The following is a 19,556-nucleotide window of genomic DNA, read 5'->3' on the forward strand; positions in this document are numbered from 1 at the left end:
GCTGAGGCAGGAGAATGGCGTAAACCCAGGAGGCGGAGCTGCAGTGAGCTGAGACCCGGCCACTGCACTCCAGCCTGGGTGGGGCAGAGCGAGACTCCGTCTCAAAAAAAAAAAAAAAAAGAAATGGAGTTTTGCTTTTGTTGCCCTGGCTGGAGTGCAATGGCACGATCTTGGCTCACTGCGACCTCCGCCTCCTGGGTTCAAGTAATTCTCCTACCTCAGCCTCATGAGTAGCTGGGACTACAGGCATGTGCCACTATGTCTGGGTAATTTTTTTTTTTTTTTTTTGAGATGGAGTCTCACTCTGTCGCCAGGCCGGAGTGCAGCGGTGCGATCTCGGCTCACTGCAACCTCCGCCTCCCAGGCTCAGGTGATTCTCCTGCCTTGGCCTCCCAAGTAGCTGGGACTACAGGCACAGGCCACCATGCCCAGCTAATTTTTGTACTTTTTAGTAGAGACAGGGTTTCACCAGGTTGGCCAGGATGGTCTCGATCTCTTGACCTTGTGATCTGCCTGCCTTAGCCTCCCAAAGTGCTGGGATTACAGGCATCCATGGGCTCATGCCACCGTGCCCAGCCATTTTTTAATATTTTTAGTAGAGACCGGGTTTCAACATTTTGGCCAGTCTGGTCTTGAACTCCAGACTTCAGATGATCCGCCCACCCCCCCAGCTTCCCAAAGTGTTAGGATTACAGGTGTGAGCCACCGCACCTGACAGAAACAGATAATTTCTTTAAGATAAGTATGTCCCATGTAATATTTGATACTTAATTAGGCTAAAATATTATTCATTGCTTACATGAGATTCCAGTTTAACTCAGTGTTCTGTCCTATTCTAACCATGCCTCACTCTTCTGTGCTGCTGGCTCTGGGCCCAGCTTCCCTCTTTCAGGAAAGTTCCTTCTCTCCCATTTTCTGTTACCTCCTGAGGTAGTTTCTTTGTGGGTCCAAAAAGTCAGGAAGAGGATGTACCTCCCAGGAGAGGGATGGTCCTAACAGTTTGAGGAATGGGTATCCCAGCTCAGTGCCAGGCTTGGTACGTGTGTGCAGCAGCAGGGCACAGTTTTCTGTCTAACCAGACAGTAAAGGAGAAGAACCTTTGCTTCAAATGCCAAAGGGACTGGGAGAGCATCAGGCTGTAGGGGGCCTTCCAGATTTCTGCCTGGGGTCTTCAGGATGTACCTGGAGCCCAGAGATGAAGCCCTTGAAATTTGCAGTTTGCCTCCTGCACCTCACCTCATCCTCCTTTTCTCGTTTCTGTTCCCTTCCTATTCCATGCACATCCACAAAGGTACTGGGAGCTCTTAGAACCAAACACACTCTGTCTCTAAGTTCATACTGTTCCTGTTTCGAAAACACCTTCAAATTCTTCATGCGCTAGTACCTCTCCTCCCCGCTTCCCCCTTCCTCCTTCCTGCATCCCATCCTGGGTCAAGGATCCCTCTTTTGGATCGACTTGTTCCCTTCATGCTGCTTTCTGCAGTCTCCAAGCCTCTGGCACCATCCTTCTGAATGGCGTTAGATGCCCTATCCCAAGTCATTTGTTGCTTGCATTGTTAGGCTGGGGAGACTAAAGAGAACTACACTAACTGCTTGTCCTTCCTGGGGCCAGGGGCGGGGGTGCCCATCTAGGAGACCCCCCAACCTGGACACATGTAGCGAACAAAAACCCAGATGTAAGGGGGTAAGTGGGTCTGGGGCCTTCCACTGGGTGGGATGTGGGAGAAGAGATTTGGGAGTGTCTTGGCTGTTACACATGCAGGGCAGAGGAGAGAGACCAGTGAAGGTTGGGAGGAGGCGGCCAAAAGGAGACAGCTTCATGCCCCCAGGAGATAAATAGCCCGGCTGCTGCAGGTATTCAACGTGAGGTGACATGACTGGGGACAGAATAGGCTGGAGCAGCAGGGGCGGGGTTGGGGGGCGGGTCTCTTCAGAACATCAGTATGAGTTTTTTTCCCCAAGCACAGATCTAGGTAGTGCTAGGAAATGTCTCTGGGCGGAGGCGGGCAGACAGGACGGTAATTACTGAGTCAGTAGTCCCGAGGGATGCCTTGTGACCTGGGCTTTCAGCTTCAGAGCTGAAAAGCCTAAGTGCTTATCTGCAGATTCCTCCTCTCAGCCCACAGCCCCAGCTCATGCTACAGGCAAGGCCTGCAACAACAGGCAGGTGGACCTGGGTAGCAGAGGCCTGTAGAGTTTGGCAGAGGCGCCTCATGCTCTTGTTTGCAGCCCTTTGCCTGTGATTAGTGGTTTGGCTTGGGAAACCTTGGAAAGGGCTCAGAGAACCAAGCTGCTGATTAACGCCACAGCTGGTCAACACAGCAGACAGCTGACCGCCGAGGCCCCTGTGGTCTCTAGTTCCTGCCTTTCAGGCTGCTGTGGGACTGGGGTGTTGGTTTGGATCCTAGAGCTGAGGTGTAGCCTTACAGCTCTGGGTCTCTCCTGGTGTCCCAGTGGAACTAGCACCCCAGAGCAGGGCCCTCAGGGGACTTGGCAGCTAACTTCTTGCTGGGAAGCAAGAGACTTTATTCTCTGCTCCCGGCCTGCCCCACGTGGGGCTCTCTCTGCAGATACCTGAAGGAATTCCGCACGGAGCAGTGCCCACTCTTTGTGCAACACAAATGCACGCAGCATCGGCCCTACACCTGCTTCCACTGGCACTTTGTGAACCAGCGGCGCCGCCGGTCCATCCGCCGTCGGGACGGCACCTTCAATTACAGCCCTGACGTCTACTGCACCAAGTACGACGAGGCTACAGGCCTCTGCCCGGAGGGCGACGAGTGAGTGACCCAGGCTGTCCTCAGAGGAGCCCCATGTCTCCTTCTGGGTCAGATGCCCTCAGGGTAGGCTGGGCAGATTCTGGGAAGCCATCCAGAGGACTGGTTGCAGCCCAGCCCATGGCCCGATCCTGGGCTCAGACCCCACCATCCCTGGTGGTGGGCTGCGTGGAGTTGCCATTTCCCTTTCCCACTTTTAGGAAACCTAAGACGCCTTTCTTTCACGAAGCCTAAGGGAGGCTCCCTGGCCTTTTTTCATCCTCCCATGGGGATCACAGGGCCCCTCTCCCTATCCGGGAGGTACACTTGCCACATCCCATGCAGTTCCCACCAAAACTGGCTGTTTAGAGAGAGCACCTCACTGGTGCCCAGGTTTGCTGACCCTAAATATCTTACTGCAAATCTCTGTAGAGAAATAGGGCACAGCACTGACAGACATAGGAGGTGCCACACCTGGGAGTGTCACTGATGGAACATTCACTGACCCTGCTTGTCTCATAGAACCTTCCCTACGTCAGCCTTCTTTCTTTTTTAAAATTTGTATAATTGTATTTATTTAGACAGGGTCTCCCTCTTTTGCCCAGGCTAGAGTGCAGTGGCACCATCCTCGCTGCACCCTCAAACTCCACTCTGTTGCCCAGGCTGGGGTGCAGCGGTGCAATCTTGGCTTACTGAAACCTCCGCCTCCTGGGTTCAAGTGATTTTCCTGCCTCAGCCTCCCAAGTAGCTGGGACTACAGGCGTGCACCACAACATCCGGCTAAGTTTGCATTTTTAGTAGAGACAGGGTTTCACCATGCTGGCCAGGCTGGTCTCGACCTTCTGACCTCAGGTGATCTGCCCTCCTTGGCCTCCCAAAGTGCTGAAATTACAGGCATGAGCCACTATGCCCAGCTTCAGTTCATTTATTTTATTTTATTTTATTTTTGAGATGGAGTCTTGCTCTGTTGCCCAGGCTGGAGTGGGCACCTGCCTCCACTAGCACTTCCATGTCAGCTCACTGCAACCTCCACCTCCTGGGTTTAAGCAATTCTACCTCAGCCTCCCAAGTAGCTGGGATTACAGGTGCAGGCCACCATGCCCGGCTAATTTTTTTTAGTTTAGTAGGGATGGGGTTTTGCCATGTTGTCCAGGTTGGTCTTAAACTCCTGACCTCAGGTGATTCACCCGCCTCAGCCTCCCACAAGTGCTGGGATTTATAGGCGTGAGCCACCGTGCCTGGCCATGATTTAAAACATTTTTAATTTGTAGAGACGGGTGGGGGGATGTCTTCACTGTGTTGCCCAGGCTGGTCTCAAATTCCTGGCCTCAAATGATCTTCCTGCCTAGCCTCCCTGCTGGGATTGCAGGTGTGAGCTACTGGCCCGGCCTAGCACCTCTTTCTCACAGAGGCCCAAGGCTTGCTGACCCTACCCCTAGCCTAAAGAAGCACTCAGGGGATGAAGGCTGTACCTGGGTTTTGAGTAGATCATTTGCTTCTCTGATGACCCCCAAGCCTGGGCAGCATTTGTTCTCCCAGATGTCTGTCCTGCCCAGGAATGCCAGGCCCTGTTGGGCCCCATTTAGGCTGCAGGCAGCAGCAGGGCAGTTCTCTTACCCCGCAGGAGGACTCGCCATTGCCTTCTTCCTAGTGTACCTTCCAGGCCAGAGTGAAAGCCGTTCAACAGTTAGGGAAAGGCCGGGCACAGTGGCTCACGCCTGTAATTCCAGCACTTTGGGAGGCTGAGGCGGGCAGATCATGAGGTTAGGAGATCGAGACCATCCTGGCCAACAAGGTGAAGCACCGTCTCTACTAAAAATACAAAAATTAGCTGGGCGTGGTGGCGTGTAGCTATAATCCCAGCTACTCGGGAGGCTGAGGCAGGAGAATTGCTTGAACCAGGGAGTCAGAGTTGCAGTGAGCCAAGATCGCACCACTGTACTGCAGCCTGGCAGCAGAGTGAGACTCCGTCTGAAAAAAAAGAAAACAAAACAAACAACAACAAAAAAAACAGTTGGGGAAAGGGCAGGGGGTAAACAGGGAAGCCTAGGCTGCAGGCAGCAAAGTTGAGTGACCCCCACTACCATGTTCCAGGTGCCCATTCCTGCACAGAACCACAGGAGACACTGAGCGCAGGTACCACCTTCGTTACTACAAAACTGGAATCTGCATCCACGAGACAGACTCAAAAGGCAACTGCACCAAAAACGGCCTGCACTGCGCTTTTGCCCACGGGCCCCATGACCTCCGCTCCCCTGTCTACGACATCAGGTGGGCTGGGTGCTGGGCTGGGCTGATGGCAGTAGGCTGGGGTCCAGGGCAGGGGCCTGGCGGCTGATGACGGTGAGTACCTCAGACTGCAGTGGAGGGCTGGCACTCTGGTTCTTGCCCTCTCATGCCCCCTCTCCACCCTCTCTGTTCTTTCCTCTCCTCCCAGGGAGCTTCAGGCCATGGAGGCCTTGCAGAATGGCCAGACCACAGTAGAAGGGAGCATAGAGGGCCAGTCAGCTGGGGCTGCGAGCCACGCCATGATAGAAAAGATCCTCAGCGAGGAGCCTCGGTGGCAAGGTACAGGCATCCACGCCTCGGCCGCGCCCTCCCTGTCCTGCTCATAGCTGCCCTGGGGATTTGGCTCACCACCACCTACTGCCTGCTGTAGCCGAAGCCCTGACCTGGCCCACATCCCACCCTACACCCACCATTCAAAAGGCACCTCCAGGGGCGTTTTCTCTGACACATCATGTTCCCAAGATCCCCCCAGGCTTTCACATGTGCACAGGCACGTACGTAAGTGCACATGCAAAGGTTTTCAGCTCTGCAAGAGTGCCCTTTCACCCTGTGAGCTGTGAGTGTCTCTCTGACGGACAGCATCTGTCGTCCTTGCTGCACCTGGGGCGGTGCTGTGGCCTGGGAGGAGGGGCCCTACTCACATCTCGCAGGGGCCTCCTGTCTTGGACTCCTTCCCAGTGGCTTCTCCTTCCCTCCACTCCAGTCCTGCTAGTCTTGGGGTGCTCCAGCTCCTCTCACCTGACCCCTGCCCTCTGGCCCCCTGTGCAGAGACTGCTTATGTGCTGGGGAACTATAAGACGGAGCCTTGCAAGAAGCCCCCGCGGCTGTGCCGCCAAGGCTATGCCTGTCCCTACTACCACAACAGCAAGGACCGGCGGCGGAGCCCCCGGAAGCACAAATACAGGTCCTTTGGCCCCAGGAGGCCAGCCATGGGAGGGAGGAGTGGCAGGGAAGGGGTCAGACAGAGGCTGCTCCCACTGTGGCTCTCTGGGAGGAGGGGAGGCTGGTCCTGGGGATGACAGGATCGCAAGCCCAGGGCCCAGGGGAGGGCACAGTGAGGATGGCTGGACAGTAGGAGCCCAGCTTCACCTCCTGCATGAATGAGGACCCTGGTCAGACCGTCTCTGAGGCCCCACCGCTTCTGATCTTGAGGGGAATGTGTTGGATGAGGAGCAGGCCACAGTGTGGACAGTGTGGTTGTGGCTGTAGCCTGACCCTACTTGGGCTAGTGGGAGGGCCTGGCCGAGGGGAATCAAGCAGTATCCTTTGTGGTGATGTGGCCAGGCTGGGCCAGAGAAGGAGCTTGGCTTGTGGCACCAGCAAGGCCCTGCCTCTGCAGCTGGTCTTTTCCATTTCTGTGCCCACGCCTATAAGGCTGGATCCAGGTGGCACCCACTAGGCTCCGATCTCACCCTCTCCTTTTTCCATCTGACCCTGCCCTCTTGTTGGCCAGGTCATCTCCATGTCCAAACGTCAAGCACGGGGATGAGTGGGGAGACCCTGGCAAATGTGAGAACGGAGATGCCTGCCAGTACTGCCACACCCGCACCGAGCAGCAGTTCCACCCCGAGGTGGGCCCCACAGCAGGGTCGGGGGGTGGCTTTGGGAAGTAAGGAGAGGCAGGCGGGGTCAGTGGAGATGTTGGCAGAACCTATCCTGATGCCATCCTGGAAGAGGGACTTGTGGCCACCGGCTCTCCCCAGGCAGTGCCTAGAGGAACCCCGCACACTGAATTTGGCATCTTCTATTCTGAGCCCATACTCAGCAAGCAGCCCTCTGCTTCCAGTTCTGTGTCCCCCAGGCCTCCTGACAGGGCAGGTGTAGATGGAGTGGGGCAACCTGGCCACTCTGGGCTTTCCACCACTCATGGTGCTTGTAATCCAGTGACTCAGGATTGAAAAAATAGGGCCAAGCATGGTGGCTCATGCCTGTAGTTCCAGCACTCTGGGAGGCCGAGGTGGGTGGATCACTTGAGGTCAGGAGTTCACGACTAACCTGCAACATGGTGAAACCCCATCTCTACTAAAAATACAAAAATTAGCCGGATTTGGTGGCAAGCACCTGTAACCCCAGCTACTCAGGAGGCTGAGGTGGGAGTATCGCTTGAACCCAGGAGGCGGAAGTTGCAGTGAGCCAAGATCGCGCCACTGCACTCCAGCCTGGGTGACAGAGCGAGACTCCCTCAAAAAAAAAAAAAAAAGGGGCCGGGCGCAGTGGTTCACGCCTGTAATCCCAGCTCTTTCGGAGGCCGAGGCGGGCAGATCACAAGGTTAGGAGATCGAGATCATCCTAACACGGTGAAACCCCATCTCTACTAAAAATACAAAAAAAAGTTAGCTGGGTGTGGTGGCGGGCGCCTGTAGTCCCAGCTACTCAGGAAGCTGAGGCAGGAGAATGGCGTGAACTCCGGAGGCGGAGCTTGCAGTGAGGTGAGATCGCACCACTGCACTCCAACCTGGGTGATGGAGTGAGACTCCGTCTCAAAAAAAAAAAAAAAAAGGATTGAAAAAATAAGCTGCTTCCCGTTGTCCTGTCTCATATCAGGGCCTAGATTATCAGTAACCTCCCTAACACAGTTCCCCTGCCTTCTGGCCCAGTGAGGTAGCCTGGGCCATATCAGTGTGCCTAGGTCTTGTCTGGGGTTCAGAGAGGCACCTGCAGTCCCTGCCCTTGGTGTTCCATGGAAGCCATGACACCCTGAAGTAGACACGCGGACAGAAACTACCTTATGTAGCTGCAGACAACAGTGGAAGGTTACTTAGTATAGGTCGCAACCCAGGGTATCCTGGCAGGGGTCACATTGGCAGGGGGGGCTGCCTGAGATTGTGGCTCTCTTAATGCCCAGGAGACACACTCAGAGGCACAGTCCTGGCCATGCCTGTGAGTGGAGAGTTGCTGGGGGATCCCTTTGGGAGGGCTGGTGGGACCTGTGACCCCAGAAGGGAGGCTGTCAGTGACAGTGGGGAGTGGTGGTGGGCTGCCTCAGGAGTCTGAGTAAAAAGCTGGTAGGGAGAGACATAGTGGAGGGGAGGGGAGGGGCCGGGGACACAGGGCAGGAGATGACTAAGCTGGGTGGAAGGGGAGCCCACCCATGCTGGAGGAAGGGGAGCCTGCCCAGCCTTCCCTCAGGGCCTGAGCCTGACCCACCTCTGCTCTGCCCTCCAGATCTACAAGTCCACCAAGTGCAACGACATGCAGCAGTCGGGCAGCTGTCCCCGAGGACCCTTCTGCGCCTTTGCCCACGTAGAACGTATGCTGTTCCCATTGCCCCAGGGCAGTGCCCTCTCCCACTCCTCCCTCCCTGGCCTGCTCAGGCTCAGGCCGGGGATGTCCCCTGGCAGTACGCCCTGCACAGGAGTTCCGGCCTGCCAGCAGTGGGCCTTGTCCCTACTGGAAGCTCCATTCCCCCACCTTTCTGGAAGTAGCCTCGACGGCCTAGAGGTTCCAAAGTAGTGAGATAGAGATTGCAGGGATTGTCCCCCTGGTTGGGCACTTATGGTTCCAGGGAGGGTTGAGGCACTGTGCCTTCCATAGCTGACTTGGCAAATCCCACCAGGCACCCCATGTCATACCCATGACAAATATCACTAATGGAACATGGAGCTCTTCTCTGCTAAGTGCTGCTCAGGCCTCTAGAGCAGAGCTAGCCAGTTATAATATAATGCAACCCCCATATTGTATAAACCCCATGTCATTTTAAAGTTAAAATCTTTAAGCACGTTAACAAAAATAGCAAAATATGAAAATTAACTGGGCATGGTGACACATGCCTGTAATCCCAGCTACTTGGGAGGCTGAGGCATGAGAATCACTTGAACCCAGGAGGCAGAGGTTGCAGTGAGCCGAGATCGTGCCACCACACTCCAGCCTGGGCAACAGAGTGAGACTGTCAAAAAAAATTTTTTTTTTTTAATTGGAAAGTATGTTGTTAAATTAATTTTAATAACATATTTGTATGTAGCCCAATATAAAAGGTTATTATTTCAATATACAAAATTATCAAGACATTTTACCTTTTTTTGTAGTAAGTCTGTGAGATCTCATGTGCATTTTAATGCCTACAGGATCTTTCCATTCAGACCAGCCTATTTCAGGTACTCAGTAGCCACGTGTGGCTTTCGGCTGCCTTGTGAGACAGTGTGGGTCTGGATCCTCAGCATGATACTGTGGGCTGCCACCAGTCTCAGAGACAGAGCTCTAGTTTGTACCTGCTAACACCTCTTTCCACCCCAAGATACTGCCCTGGGTCTCCTTAACCTCTTTCCAGGCTCAGGCCCTATCTCTGAGATGAGAATGGAAAAGAAATCGAGGGCCTTGGGAGGGAGAAGCATAGTCTTGATGCGGAGGTGGGCCCCGGCCATGGGCATTGGCACCGCCTGCTTAAGACAGCATAAGGGCTGGGCGCGGTGGCTCAAGCCTGTAATCCCAGCACTTTGGGAGGCCGAGACGGGCGGATCACGAGGTCAGGAGATCGAGACCATCCTGGCTAATATGGTGAAACCCCGTCTCTACTAAAAAATACAAAAAACTAGCCGGGCGACGAGGCGGGCGCCTGTAGTCCCAGCTACTCGGGAGGCTGAGACAGGAGAATGGCGTGAACCCGGAGGTGGAGCTTGCAGTGAGCTGAGATCCGGCCACTGCACTCCAGCCTGGGCGGCAGAGCAAGACTCTGTCTCAAAAAAAAAAAAAAAGGCCGGGCGCGGTGGCTCAAGCCTGTAATCCCAGCACTTTGGGAGGCCGAGACGGGCGGATCACGAGGTCAGGAGATTGAGACCATCCTGGCTAACACGGTGAAACCCCGTCTCTACTAAAAATACGAAAAACTAGCCGGGCGAGGTGGCGGGTGCCTGTGGTCCCAGCTACTCGGGAGGCTGAGGCAGGAGAATGGCGTAAACCCGGGAGGCGGAGCTTGCAGTGAGCTGAGATCCGGCCACTGCACTCCAGACTGGGCGACAGAGCAAGACTCCGTCTCAAAAAAAAAAAAAAAAAAAAAGACAGCATAAGGAAGTGATTCAGGCTTTAGAGTTGTGTGGATCAGCGTTCAAGTCCCAGCTCTTCTGTTTTTCAGCTCTGTCACTTTGGTGGGTTTACCTGACCTCTCTGAGCCTCAGTTTTCTTGTCTATAAAACAGAGACCATGTTACTGGTATCTTCTGGTCACCGTGAAGATTCACAATCACTGCCAAGTGCTGGCACAGTACCTGGTACACAGTAAATGCACAGACATGGCATTACTAGAGATGTCGTAGGAACCTTCCCTTTATGTGCCGGGGGATTCGTGGTCTCCTTTGGAAGGGACCCAGGAGCATTTTTGGAGGGACAGAGCTGGCTCGGGCCTGCTGACCCCTGCCCCTGACTCTTGCAGAGCCACCCCTAAGTGACGACCTGCAGCCTTCCTCAGCTGTGTCCAGTCCCACCCAGCCGGGTCCTGTCCTGTACATGCCATCTGCTGCCGGAGACTCGGTGCCTGTGAGCCCCTCCAGCCCGCATGCCCCTGACCTCAGTGCCGTACGTGCCCATCCTGGGGAGTGGGTGGGCACCATGCCTGACAGAGCCAACACTTGCCTCCTAGGCCCTTTCAGCCTGGGCTTGGGAGGTCATCCTGGTATTTGTCCTCGGGCCAGGGGGATCTGTCTTTTCCATCTCAGCATTCTTCGTCAAAAGCCCAGGCACGGGGGTGGGGTAGGGCAGTCTCCAGAGGCTGTGCTGGTGAGCCTGTAGGACTGGTGGCAGGGACACAGCCTGAAAGGTCACCCCCCTTTCCCTCGTGAGCTTCGGGCTCCCAGAGTGGTCTCTGCTGCTCGTTGGCAGATTAAAGTGGAACTGAGCGCCTTGAAGACTCCCTCTGAGGAGGGTGGAGGGCGGGCCACACACCAGCCTGCACTGTGCCCATGGGCCCACTCCCTCCCTCCCTCCTTCTCCACAGCTCCTCTGTAGAAACAGCAGCCTAGGCAGCCCGTCTAACCTCTGCAGCTCTCCGCCGGGCTCCATCAGGAAGCCTCCAAACCTGGAGGGCATTGTCTTCCCCGGGGAGTCTGGCCTGGCCCCTGGCAGCTATAAGAAGGCTCCTGGCTTCGAGAGGGAAGACCAGGTGGGAGCCGAGTACCTGAAAAATTTCAAATGCCAGGTAAGGGATGAGGGAGGCAGCAGTGAGGTTAGCCTTCTCCTGCATGGGGCAAGGGAATCTTGGAGGAGTGTCATGGTCCAGCTATGGGGAGGATGATTGGGAGCTAGGACTCCATTGTCCTCGGCCTCTTCAGGACTGAACAGAGGGAGCAGTATCAGCCCATTTGCAGCTGAAGACAGGAAGGCTGGGGAGGCTGCACAGCCTTCCCGGGGCCGCAGAGCTGGTTAGGAGAGAAGCCGGATCCCACCTGGGTGCGGTCCTTCCGCTGCCCTGAGCTGCCTTCATAGAAAGGCAGGGTCTGGGGGAGCAGGACACAGGGGTCCCTAACTGGACCTGGAGAGAAACCTTCTGGGCTTACATGAGGCCTAGTGTCACCTGGAGGAGAAAGGTAGCTCCCTGCTTAGGATAGGGGAAGAAAGTAGGAGTGGGGAGGAAGAAGGGGGTGTGTGCATGCATGTGAAGAGGGGTTGCATGTCTGCCACCACCTGCCCCCTGCTACCTGCAGTCTCAGGGTCAGATGGACTCAGGGATGCCCCAGCACCACATTCACCCACTCCCTGAATTTTCTCCCTCAGGCCAAATTAAAACCCCACTCATTAGAGCCCAGGAGTCAAGAGCAGCCTCTGCTTCAGCCCAAACAGGTATAGAGCTCGCAGCCCCCTTCCTCCCCTCTGCTGTGGACAGGACTGGCCCAGAACCCCAGGAGGCTTTGGGGAGTGGGAGGCACCACTTTCCCCGAAAGCTGAGGGCAGGACTAAAGTGGAGTCCCAGCCACAAATCCAGAGAGGGTAGGGGGTCAGGCCCTGGAGCCCTCACCTCCTAGACTCAGTGGAGAAAGTGTTCCTGGAGCCTCTGCACTCTGCCAGGGCCTGTACTTGCTTCTTTCTTCCCTGCTACAGGATCGTAGGGGTGAGCGGGCCTGGCAACCTCCGCACCTCCAACTCCATGCTCTCGGCAAGGTGTCGGGTGTGCCAGGGCCCGTGTGGGCATGGGGGCACCAGGACTAGAGCTGGCACGGGCCGTTTCCCTTGTCCCCAGCCCCTCTTCAGCCTCTCGTCCTGGCCTCCATATGCAGGCCTCCCATTGCCTCTCCTTTTCCCTCTCTCGTTGCAGGACATGCTGGGCATCCTCCCCGCAGGCAGCCCCCTGACCTCAAGCATCTCTTCTAGTATCACCTCCAGCCTGGCAGCTACCCCCCCTAGCCCAGTGGGCACCAGCAGCATCCCCGGCATGAATGCAAACGCTCTGCCCTTCTACCCCACCAGCGACACGGTAGAGTCAGTCATAGGTAACTAGGCCATTTCTGTTTGCAGGCCCAGGACTGGGTCTGGGGTCAGAGAACCCCCCAGTCTCTGAAGCAAGTCTCAAATCAGCACACCAGACCCCTTAGACATCTGTCTTGGGAAAATCAGGGGGTGGGAACTCTGCGTCCTTCGAGCTAAAGGGGAAATGACCCCAAGGTGTAGGGCCAAGACTGGCCCTTAGAGCTCCTTTGCGCAAATTAGAAAGAGGTGCCTTTTCCCCTTGGCGAGTACAGTCTCACCCCAAGACGTGTCATTCAGTCCCCATTCATCTCACTGGTGTCCTTGTGTAGTGAACACCCTGCACAGCGTTCTCAGAATTCCTGGTGCTAGAAGTTGGGGCTCCTTTCTTTCAGTCCTCATTTCTAGGTGCCTGCTTTGTGCCAGGTCCTGTGGCAGGCACTGGGGAGACAGATGACAACGTGCTGCCCCTGCCCTCTAGAGGGAAACTTCCCACCCAGTGGACATGTGTCAAGCACCTGCTATCTACCAGCCCCGGAGGGCCCAGAGACCCGCCCACCCCCACTGAGCCCGGGGCTGAGACCCTCGAGTTGTAACATCAGGGGACAAGATCCCTGTCTGAGGCAGGGACCCTGGGTGGGGATATGATTCCTCCTGGAAGTGTCAGAAGGATTCAGAAAGGAGAGGCATTTGGGTTGGACATGACTGGCAGATGGCGTCAGAGGTCAAGAGTCAGGATAGGCATAGGAAGCAGCTGAAGGAAGGGCACTTGGGAGAATACAAGGGGCTTGGGAGAATACAGACCCAGCGTAGCATGGACGTGAAGATGCAGCGTGGGCAGGAAACGAGGGGGTCAGGGTCAGATGGGCCCTCGGGAGGTCACAGCCCACTCTTCTCTGTCCCTAGAGTCTGCTTTGGATGACTTGGACCTGAATGAGTTTGGCGTGGCCGCCCTGGAGAAGACTTTCGATAACAGCACAGTGCCCCACCCAGGAAGCATCACCATCGGTACTGGTGTGGGTGGGCAGGGCAGCCTGGAGGACTCCTCGGGTCCCCGCCTGGCCCAGGCCCCTTGCTCCATGTGGCCCGCCTGGCTTCCGCTGCCCTCACCCAGCCCGCCCTCCCCGGGCCTCTCTTGCAGGCGGCAGCTTGCTGCAGAGCTCTGCGCCCGTGAACATCCCCGGCTCCTTGGGCAGCTCTGCCTCCTTCCACTCAGCATCCCCGTCCCCTCCTGTCAGCCTCTCCTCACATTTCCTGCAGCAGCCCCAGGGCCACCTGAGCCAGTCGGAAAACACATTTTTGGGAACCTCAGCATCACATGGATCTTTGGGTAAGAGGGGGAGTGGTTCACTGAGAACTGGGGCAGCAACCTGGGCCTTTAAGAGGTGCCTCTGGCCACCCTGTCTATGGCGTATCAGCCAGGCTTGGGGTTAGGGCAGAGGCCTTGGGCCAGGATGCAGAGTGAGACTCCTGTGTGTGTGACCCTAGACAAGTGATTGAGCCTCTCTGCCTTAGTTTCCTGTGCTGTGAAATGGGTATAATGGCAGCATCCACTTCCTAACATTGTTGCGAGCATTGAATGGAGTCATGGGGTTGAAGTGCTAGGCACGAGGCCAGTGCAGGTGAGAGAGCAGCGGTCTCAGAGTCACCAGGGCTGGGCCTGGTCTCTTTCAAAGCATGGTTCTGTTCTGCCCAGTCACCCCAGGCTCCGAGAGGCTGGCTCACACCAGCCAGGTTCACAGGGGACCAAGGGAGAAGCCAGACAGGCTAACCCCTGGCTCCGGGTGCCCTTCCTGCCAGGCAGAGGCTCCAGGGAGGCCCAGGGCTGGCCCAGAAGGCTGCCCACAGAATTAGAATGGTAGGGACTGGGGGTTTCTGAGGGCACTTCAAGGTTTAGTGGCTAGAAGAATGGCACAGAGGCCTGTGCCACCACGGGTCAGCTGTGCATCTCCTCTTGTGTGTGTCGGGATGTTCCTGAGGGCAGGATGAGAAGCACGTGGCACCACAGCTCTCACTCTCCCCCAGCAGCTGCAGAGACCAGGAGCTCCCTCCCTGGGAGTGCCAGCTTTTGCTCAGGCCCAGGGACTGAGCCCTTCAGAGTTCTGATTGGGTGTGGTGGCTTCCCTTATCTCATTCCTGATCCCAGAACAGCACGTGGATTTCTTAGCACCTTCCAGTGCTGAAGAGGCTGTTGTTCTCTGTTACGTTGATTCTGTTAGCTTTAGGTGCTTGGTGTTGTATTTTTCGGACTTGCCCCATATTCGGGTGGAATCTTTTTTTTTTTTTTTTCGAGATAGGGTCTCAGTCTGTCACCCAGGCTGGAGTGCAGTGCAGTGCAGTGGCGTGATCGTAGCTCACTGCAGCCTGGAACTCCTGAGCTCAGGTAATCCTTTCATATCTGCCTCCTGAGTAGCTGGGACCACAGGCGTGCACCACCATGCCCGGCTTCTGCTGGTATCTTGACTTAGCTCCACTTGCTGGCCACACACTCCTTCCTGTACCTTTTGACTATTGAGCACAGGTATATTGATACAGGTGTGAGTGCAACACTCCCTGCTGTCCAACAGCTGTGGCCATTGTGGGACGCAGAGGTGTCCAGCCATTGGGATCCTCCTGAGAATTGTAGAGGGGCCTACCTGGACAGCAGAGTCAGGAGAGCTTCTCCGAGGGAGGAGGAGAGATGGGTGGGACAGGAGAGCTTGCCACAGGGCTGGTCTCATGTGGGTGGAGTGACCCTGAGGTCTTCCTCTGGGACAGGGCAGATGGCTCAGACAGTGCATGCCACAGGTCCCCACACAGGACCAAGTCCCTCCTCTGTAGGTGCACTTGTGTGGCTCAGAGAGCCGAGCAATAATCTTAAATCTGGTTCTGGAACATCCTGGTTAGATGAGTGGGAAACGGAGTAAGGAAGAAGTCACCAGAAAGTACACATGGGCAGAGTGAGGCCAGAGGTGGATATGGGTCCTTCTCAGAAGCCAGGGGCTGTCCTGGGGGCCAGAGCAAGGGGACCTGATGTTAGTAAACATCTGTTGAGCGAGTGAGCAGAGGACAGCTGGGTTGGCTGCGCATGCGGCATAGCTGACTGGAAAGTGTAGGCCTTTGGAACCACACCCCCTCTCTGTGTCCTGGCCCTACCACTTAACCATTTTTGTGATCCTTGGTAACACATTTTATCCAGGGTCCTCGTCTGTAAAACAAGGGGGATGGCCCCAAGGCTCCCTGAGCTCTTCCTGCCCCAGCTCTGCCATCCGATGAGGCTGTGGCCTGTCTTCCCTTTATCTCTTCCTGGGCCTCACATCAGGCTGCAAAAAGGCCCTAGCGTACAAGTGAAGCCACAATTACAAATGGCCACTATCGGGGGCCTGGGACTACTCCCACATGCAGTACTTCCTGAGTCCCCTGAGTTACCCTGTGAGGTCAGCAATGGGAGTCCCGTTTCCCACAGGAGAATGCTGAGCTTCAGAAGTTGAGTGGCACCAAGTAGCAGGTGGCACTCAAGGTTAGGTCTGACTCCGCCCATGCCACCTGCACCTTCACAGCCTTCCTGTCCCTGTAAAATTCTCTGGCCTGACACTAGCTGGAGCCTTGCACACCCATCCAGTGGACAGCCAGTCCGTCGAACCCCTGAGGCAGGGCTGGCCAGGGCCTGGGCCCAAAGCCCTCCGAAGCTCATGTTCTTCCCCTCCCTGGGGCAGGTCTGAACGGGATGAATAGCAGCATCTGGGAGCACTTTGCCTCTGGAAGCTTCTCCCCGGGCACTTCCCCTGCTTTCCTATCAGGGCCAGGGGCTGCTGAGCTGGCCCGACTTCGGCAAGAGCTGGATGAAGCCAACAGCACCATCAAGCAGTGGGAGGAGTCCTGGAAGCAGGCCAAGCAGGTACCAGGCCCCACATCGGCCTTCCCCAGTACCTGGTGGCATCCAGCCCAAGACCTTCCTTCACAGAGCGGGCGTGGGGTGGGGGAAAGCGGGGGCTTGCAGAACAGAGCAGAAACTAGTTTTGTTCGCTCGCTCTCCCCCTGGGAGGACTTGCCTTGCCAGTCAGGACCCTGGGTGGTTACTGTTGTTGCAGGCTTCGAATTCCCTCTGCGAGCTGCTTGTAGTCTGTCCCAGGACCACCTGCCTCCTCCCAGTAGCCTCGCCTCTCCAGGGTTCCAAGTCCAAGGTTCTGGGTTCTGAAATGGGCCCCCTGTCCAGCTGCAGCCGGCTACCCTATGGGTGCTGGGCCAGAATCCCAGCTCTACCCTGTGCCCCCTGCTGTGCTAGGCCCAGGCCCCTTTCCCCAGCCACAGAGGGGAGAGTCTCCTGTAGGTCCTGAAACCTCTGTGCAGACAGCATCAGCTTCCTCCTGCTCTCCTCCTAGACAGCCAACCCAGCTTCCCAGCAGGCCCCACAGCCAGAGTGGCCCCCCGAGAGATGGTGCTCTCTGGGGACAGGGGGCAGGGCAGGGCCATTGTGACGAGACTATATGCTGGGCCCACAGGCTTGTGATGCCTGGAAGAAAGAGGCGGAGGAGGCTGGTGAGCGGGCCAGTGCAGCGGGCGCCGAGTGCGAGCTGGCCCGGGAGCAGCGGGATGCACTGGAGGTGCAGGTGAAGAAACTCCAGGAGGAGCTGGAGCGGCTACACGCAGGGCCCGAGCCCCAGGCCCTGCCCGCCTTCTCTGACCTGGAGGCGCTCTCACTCTCCACCCTCTACTCCCTCCAGAAGCAGTTGCGGGCCCATCTGGAACAAGTGGACAAGGTCAGCCCAGGTCGGGGAGCACTGGGTAGGGAGGACGGTGGCCTCAGCCATCTGACCTGGTCCAGGCTGCTCCGGGGACGGCTACCCTCCTGAGAGCCTGTGCCCAGGACTGGGCCAGCACTCAAAAGGCCGGCCTGCTGGGAGTGGGTGAGGAGAGTGCACTGAGGAACATGAAAAGGCTGGGGGTGAGGCGTATCGGTGCCACCCCTAGCACCCCTGGGGTCAGCCCTGACCAAGCTGCGCTCAAATGTCTGGGCCCCAGATGCGTCCTCCTGTATACCCTCCATGGAGCAGTGGACCTTCCAGTGAGGCCCAGGACCTCAGGGCTACCCCTGCCTTCCCAGGTCTGCTGCTGGGTCCCAGGGGCCAACGTGGCATGGTGGGAAGAGCTGTCTTTCCTCTGTTCTCGGGCAGCCAGGCCCCCAGCTGTGGCCCTGGGCATGTCTCAGCCCTTTCTGGGCCTCATTTTCCCCATTTGGGGATTACAAGGTCAAATGTGAGACTGGGTGAAGCGTCTGTGAGGGGTGGGCGTTGTGGCAGCCTGGCCACGCGCCATGCAGAGGTGGACGCTCAGCCTGCTCTCTCACCTGCCAATAGGGGTCTGGGAGCACACTGTTGAGCTTGGTGCCTCAGTTTCCCCATCCCAAGGGGGCTGAAGTGAGGATCAAGGGAACTCCTTGCTCAGCTTGGGGCCAGACCCATGGATGGTGACCACAATGCCCCTTTCCCTGCAGGCCGTGTTCCACATGCAGTCGGTGAAATGCCTTAAGTGTCAGGAACAGAAGCGGGCAGTGCTGCCGTGCCAACATGCTGCGCTGTGTGAGCTCTGTGCTGAGGGCAGTGAGTGCCCCATCTGCCAGCCTGGCCGGGCCCACACCCTCCAGTCGTGACCCTGCAGGCTTGGCCCAGCCTGGCCCAGATCTTCTCACCTAGGACTTTTTAAAGTATATATATATATATGAATATATATATATGAATATATATATATATATGTGTATGTATGTATGTATGTATATGATTATGTATATGTATACATTTCCGTATGTGTGCAGGTATGCGTGGTGGTGTGGACAGTGTCTGTGTGTATATCTGTACATAGATATAGACACACACTTTAAAAGACTTACCAAGCACTTTTTAAAAGAAGAAACTATTTTGCAGTCCTCCCCTACCCACTCCCTGCCCTTCCTACCGCAGAGACGACATCCCCTCTTCTCCCACTGGCCTTTTGGCAGATAATCTGTTTCTGTCTCTTTTTTAATGTAGGAACTAACTATTTTTAACTTCTTCCTGGGGCCTGAGCCGGGAAGGGTGGGACTGGAAGGCACTAAGGGGAGGGGAGAAGCCCTCAGGGCAGGCCCTGCTCCCCCTACCTCCTTGCCAGGGCAAGGGTGGAGTGTGGAAGACGTGGGTCCCCCAGAGCAGGCCTGGCTCCCAGCTGTGAGGGCCTCAGGGAGGCCTGAGGGGTTGTGCTGGGGGTCTCAGCTGGCTTAGCTCCTAGGTTTACCAAATGCATAGTCCTGGGGAGAAGAGTAAGGGCTGGAGGCCAGCGTTGCAGGGCCAGCCCCACTCCCGACACCTGGGCCCTTGAAGCTCCTCGAGGGGCAAGGCCCAGGAGTTCCAGCCCTCAGGTTCCTGAGGGTCCACCCTCAGTCCTCTCCCCCTGGACTCCCCACAAGAGCCTCCTGGCCCCAGGGCCACCTACCAGGCTGGCACTCATTCTATGACCTCCCCACCCCCCCGACCACTACCAGCTGCCCCCAGCTCTCCCTGCCCCCTCCCCTCTCTGGCAGCTAGCAGGGCAATTGGCGGGGAGGAGTGCAGACTGAGGACCAAGGGGGCCCAGGCCCTGCCCTCCTAGCCGGAGGGGCTCCGTATGCATTCCTTGGTGCTCTCTGAGTGCAGCTGGTGTCCCGCCCTGTTCTGGGCGGATGCCTGTGTGCGTGTGTGTGTGCCTGTCCAGTGTATATTGTGTCTTAGCTTCCATTTTAAAAATTGTTCTGTACAGAGAGAGATGCAGCAGGGGCGGGAGGGCAGAGTGGGCGGAGGGGAGCAGCCACACCCCCAGCACCGGGTGTCTGGGGTAGGAGCAAGAGGGCTGAGAGGGTCTGGTCCTGGCCCAGGCTCCCCCTTGGGCTCAGCACGAAAGGGCTTTCAATGAGTTAAGTGAAAACTTTTTCCTTTTTTACAAAAATGCAAAAATCAACAAAGCTCCAAACCTATTGGAAATAAAATATGAACTTGCAGTGGTAGCTTGTTTACATGGGGGTGAGGGGGAGTGGGTCCCAAAAGAGGGCCTCTGAACTATGAGGTGGGCCAGGAGCCCTGCCTCAGCCATGGAAACAGTTGGTGCCCATATCCCTGAGGTGTGGTAGGGCAGCTGG

The 19,556-nt window shown here is 56.5% G+C and overlaps 1 protein-coding gene across 1 annotated transcript in view; it reads left to right on the top strand.

Moving 5' to 3' along the window:
* Positions 1 to 19,418, top strand: part of UNK (unk zinc finger) — a 46,177-nt gene extending 26,759 nt beyond the window's left edge. The window contains exons 2-16 of the mRNA XM_033182218.1: positions 2,571 to 2,780; positions 4,851 to 5,027; positions 5,194 to 5,324; positions 5,814 to 5,949; positions 6,499 to 6,616; positions 8,211 to 8,295; positions 10,410 to 10,552; positions 10,971 to 11,171; positions 11,747 to 11,812; positions 12,285 to 12,459; positions 13,340 to 13,441; positions 13,575 to 13,763; positions 16,129 to 16,310; positions 16,915 to 17,172; positions 17,907 to 19,418. Of these exons, the coding sequence (XP_033038109.1) occupies positions 2,571 to 2,780; positions 4,851 to 5,027; positions 5,194 to 5,324; positions 5,814 to 5,949; positions 6,499 to 6,616; positions 8,211 to 8,295; positions 10,410 to 10,552; positions 10,971 to 11,171; positions 11,747 to 11,812; positions 12,285 to 12,459; positions 13,340 to 13,441; positions 13,575 to 13,763; positions 16,129 to 16,310; positions 16,915 to 17,172; positions 17,907 to 18,062 (2,329 nt within the window). The 3' untranslated portion in view covers positions 18,063 to 19,418. The remainder of the gene's footprint in view (positions 1 to 2,570; positions 2,781 to 4,850; positions 5,028 to 5,193; positions 5,325 to 5,813; positions 5,950 to 6,498; positions 6,617 to 8,210; positions 8,296 to 10,409; positions 10,553 to 10,970; positions 11,172 to 11,746; positions 11,813 to 12,284; positions 12,460 to 13,339; positions 13,442 to 13,574; positions 13,764 to 16,128; positions 16,311 to 16,914; positions 17,173 to 17,906) is intronic.
* The last annotated feature ends 138 nt before the right edge of the window (positions 19,419 to 19,556 follow it).

This window comes from Trachypithecus francoisi, unplaced genomic scaffold (genome assembly GCF_009764315.1).
Source record: "Trachypithecus francoisi isolate TF-2019V2 unplaced genomic scaffold, Tfra_2.0 Lachesis_group20, whole genome shotgun sequence".
In the NCBI taxonomy this organism is placed as follows: Eukaryota; Metazoa; Chordata; class Mammalia; order Primates; family Cercopithecidae; genus Trachypithecus; species Trachypithecus francoisi.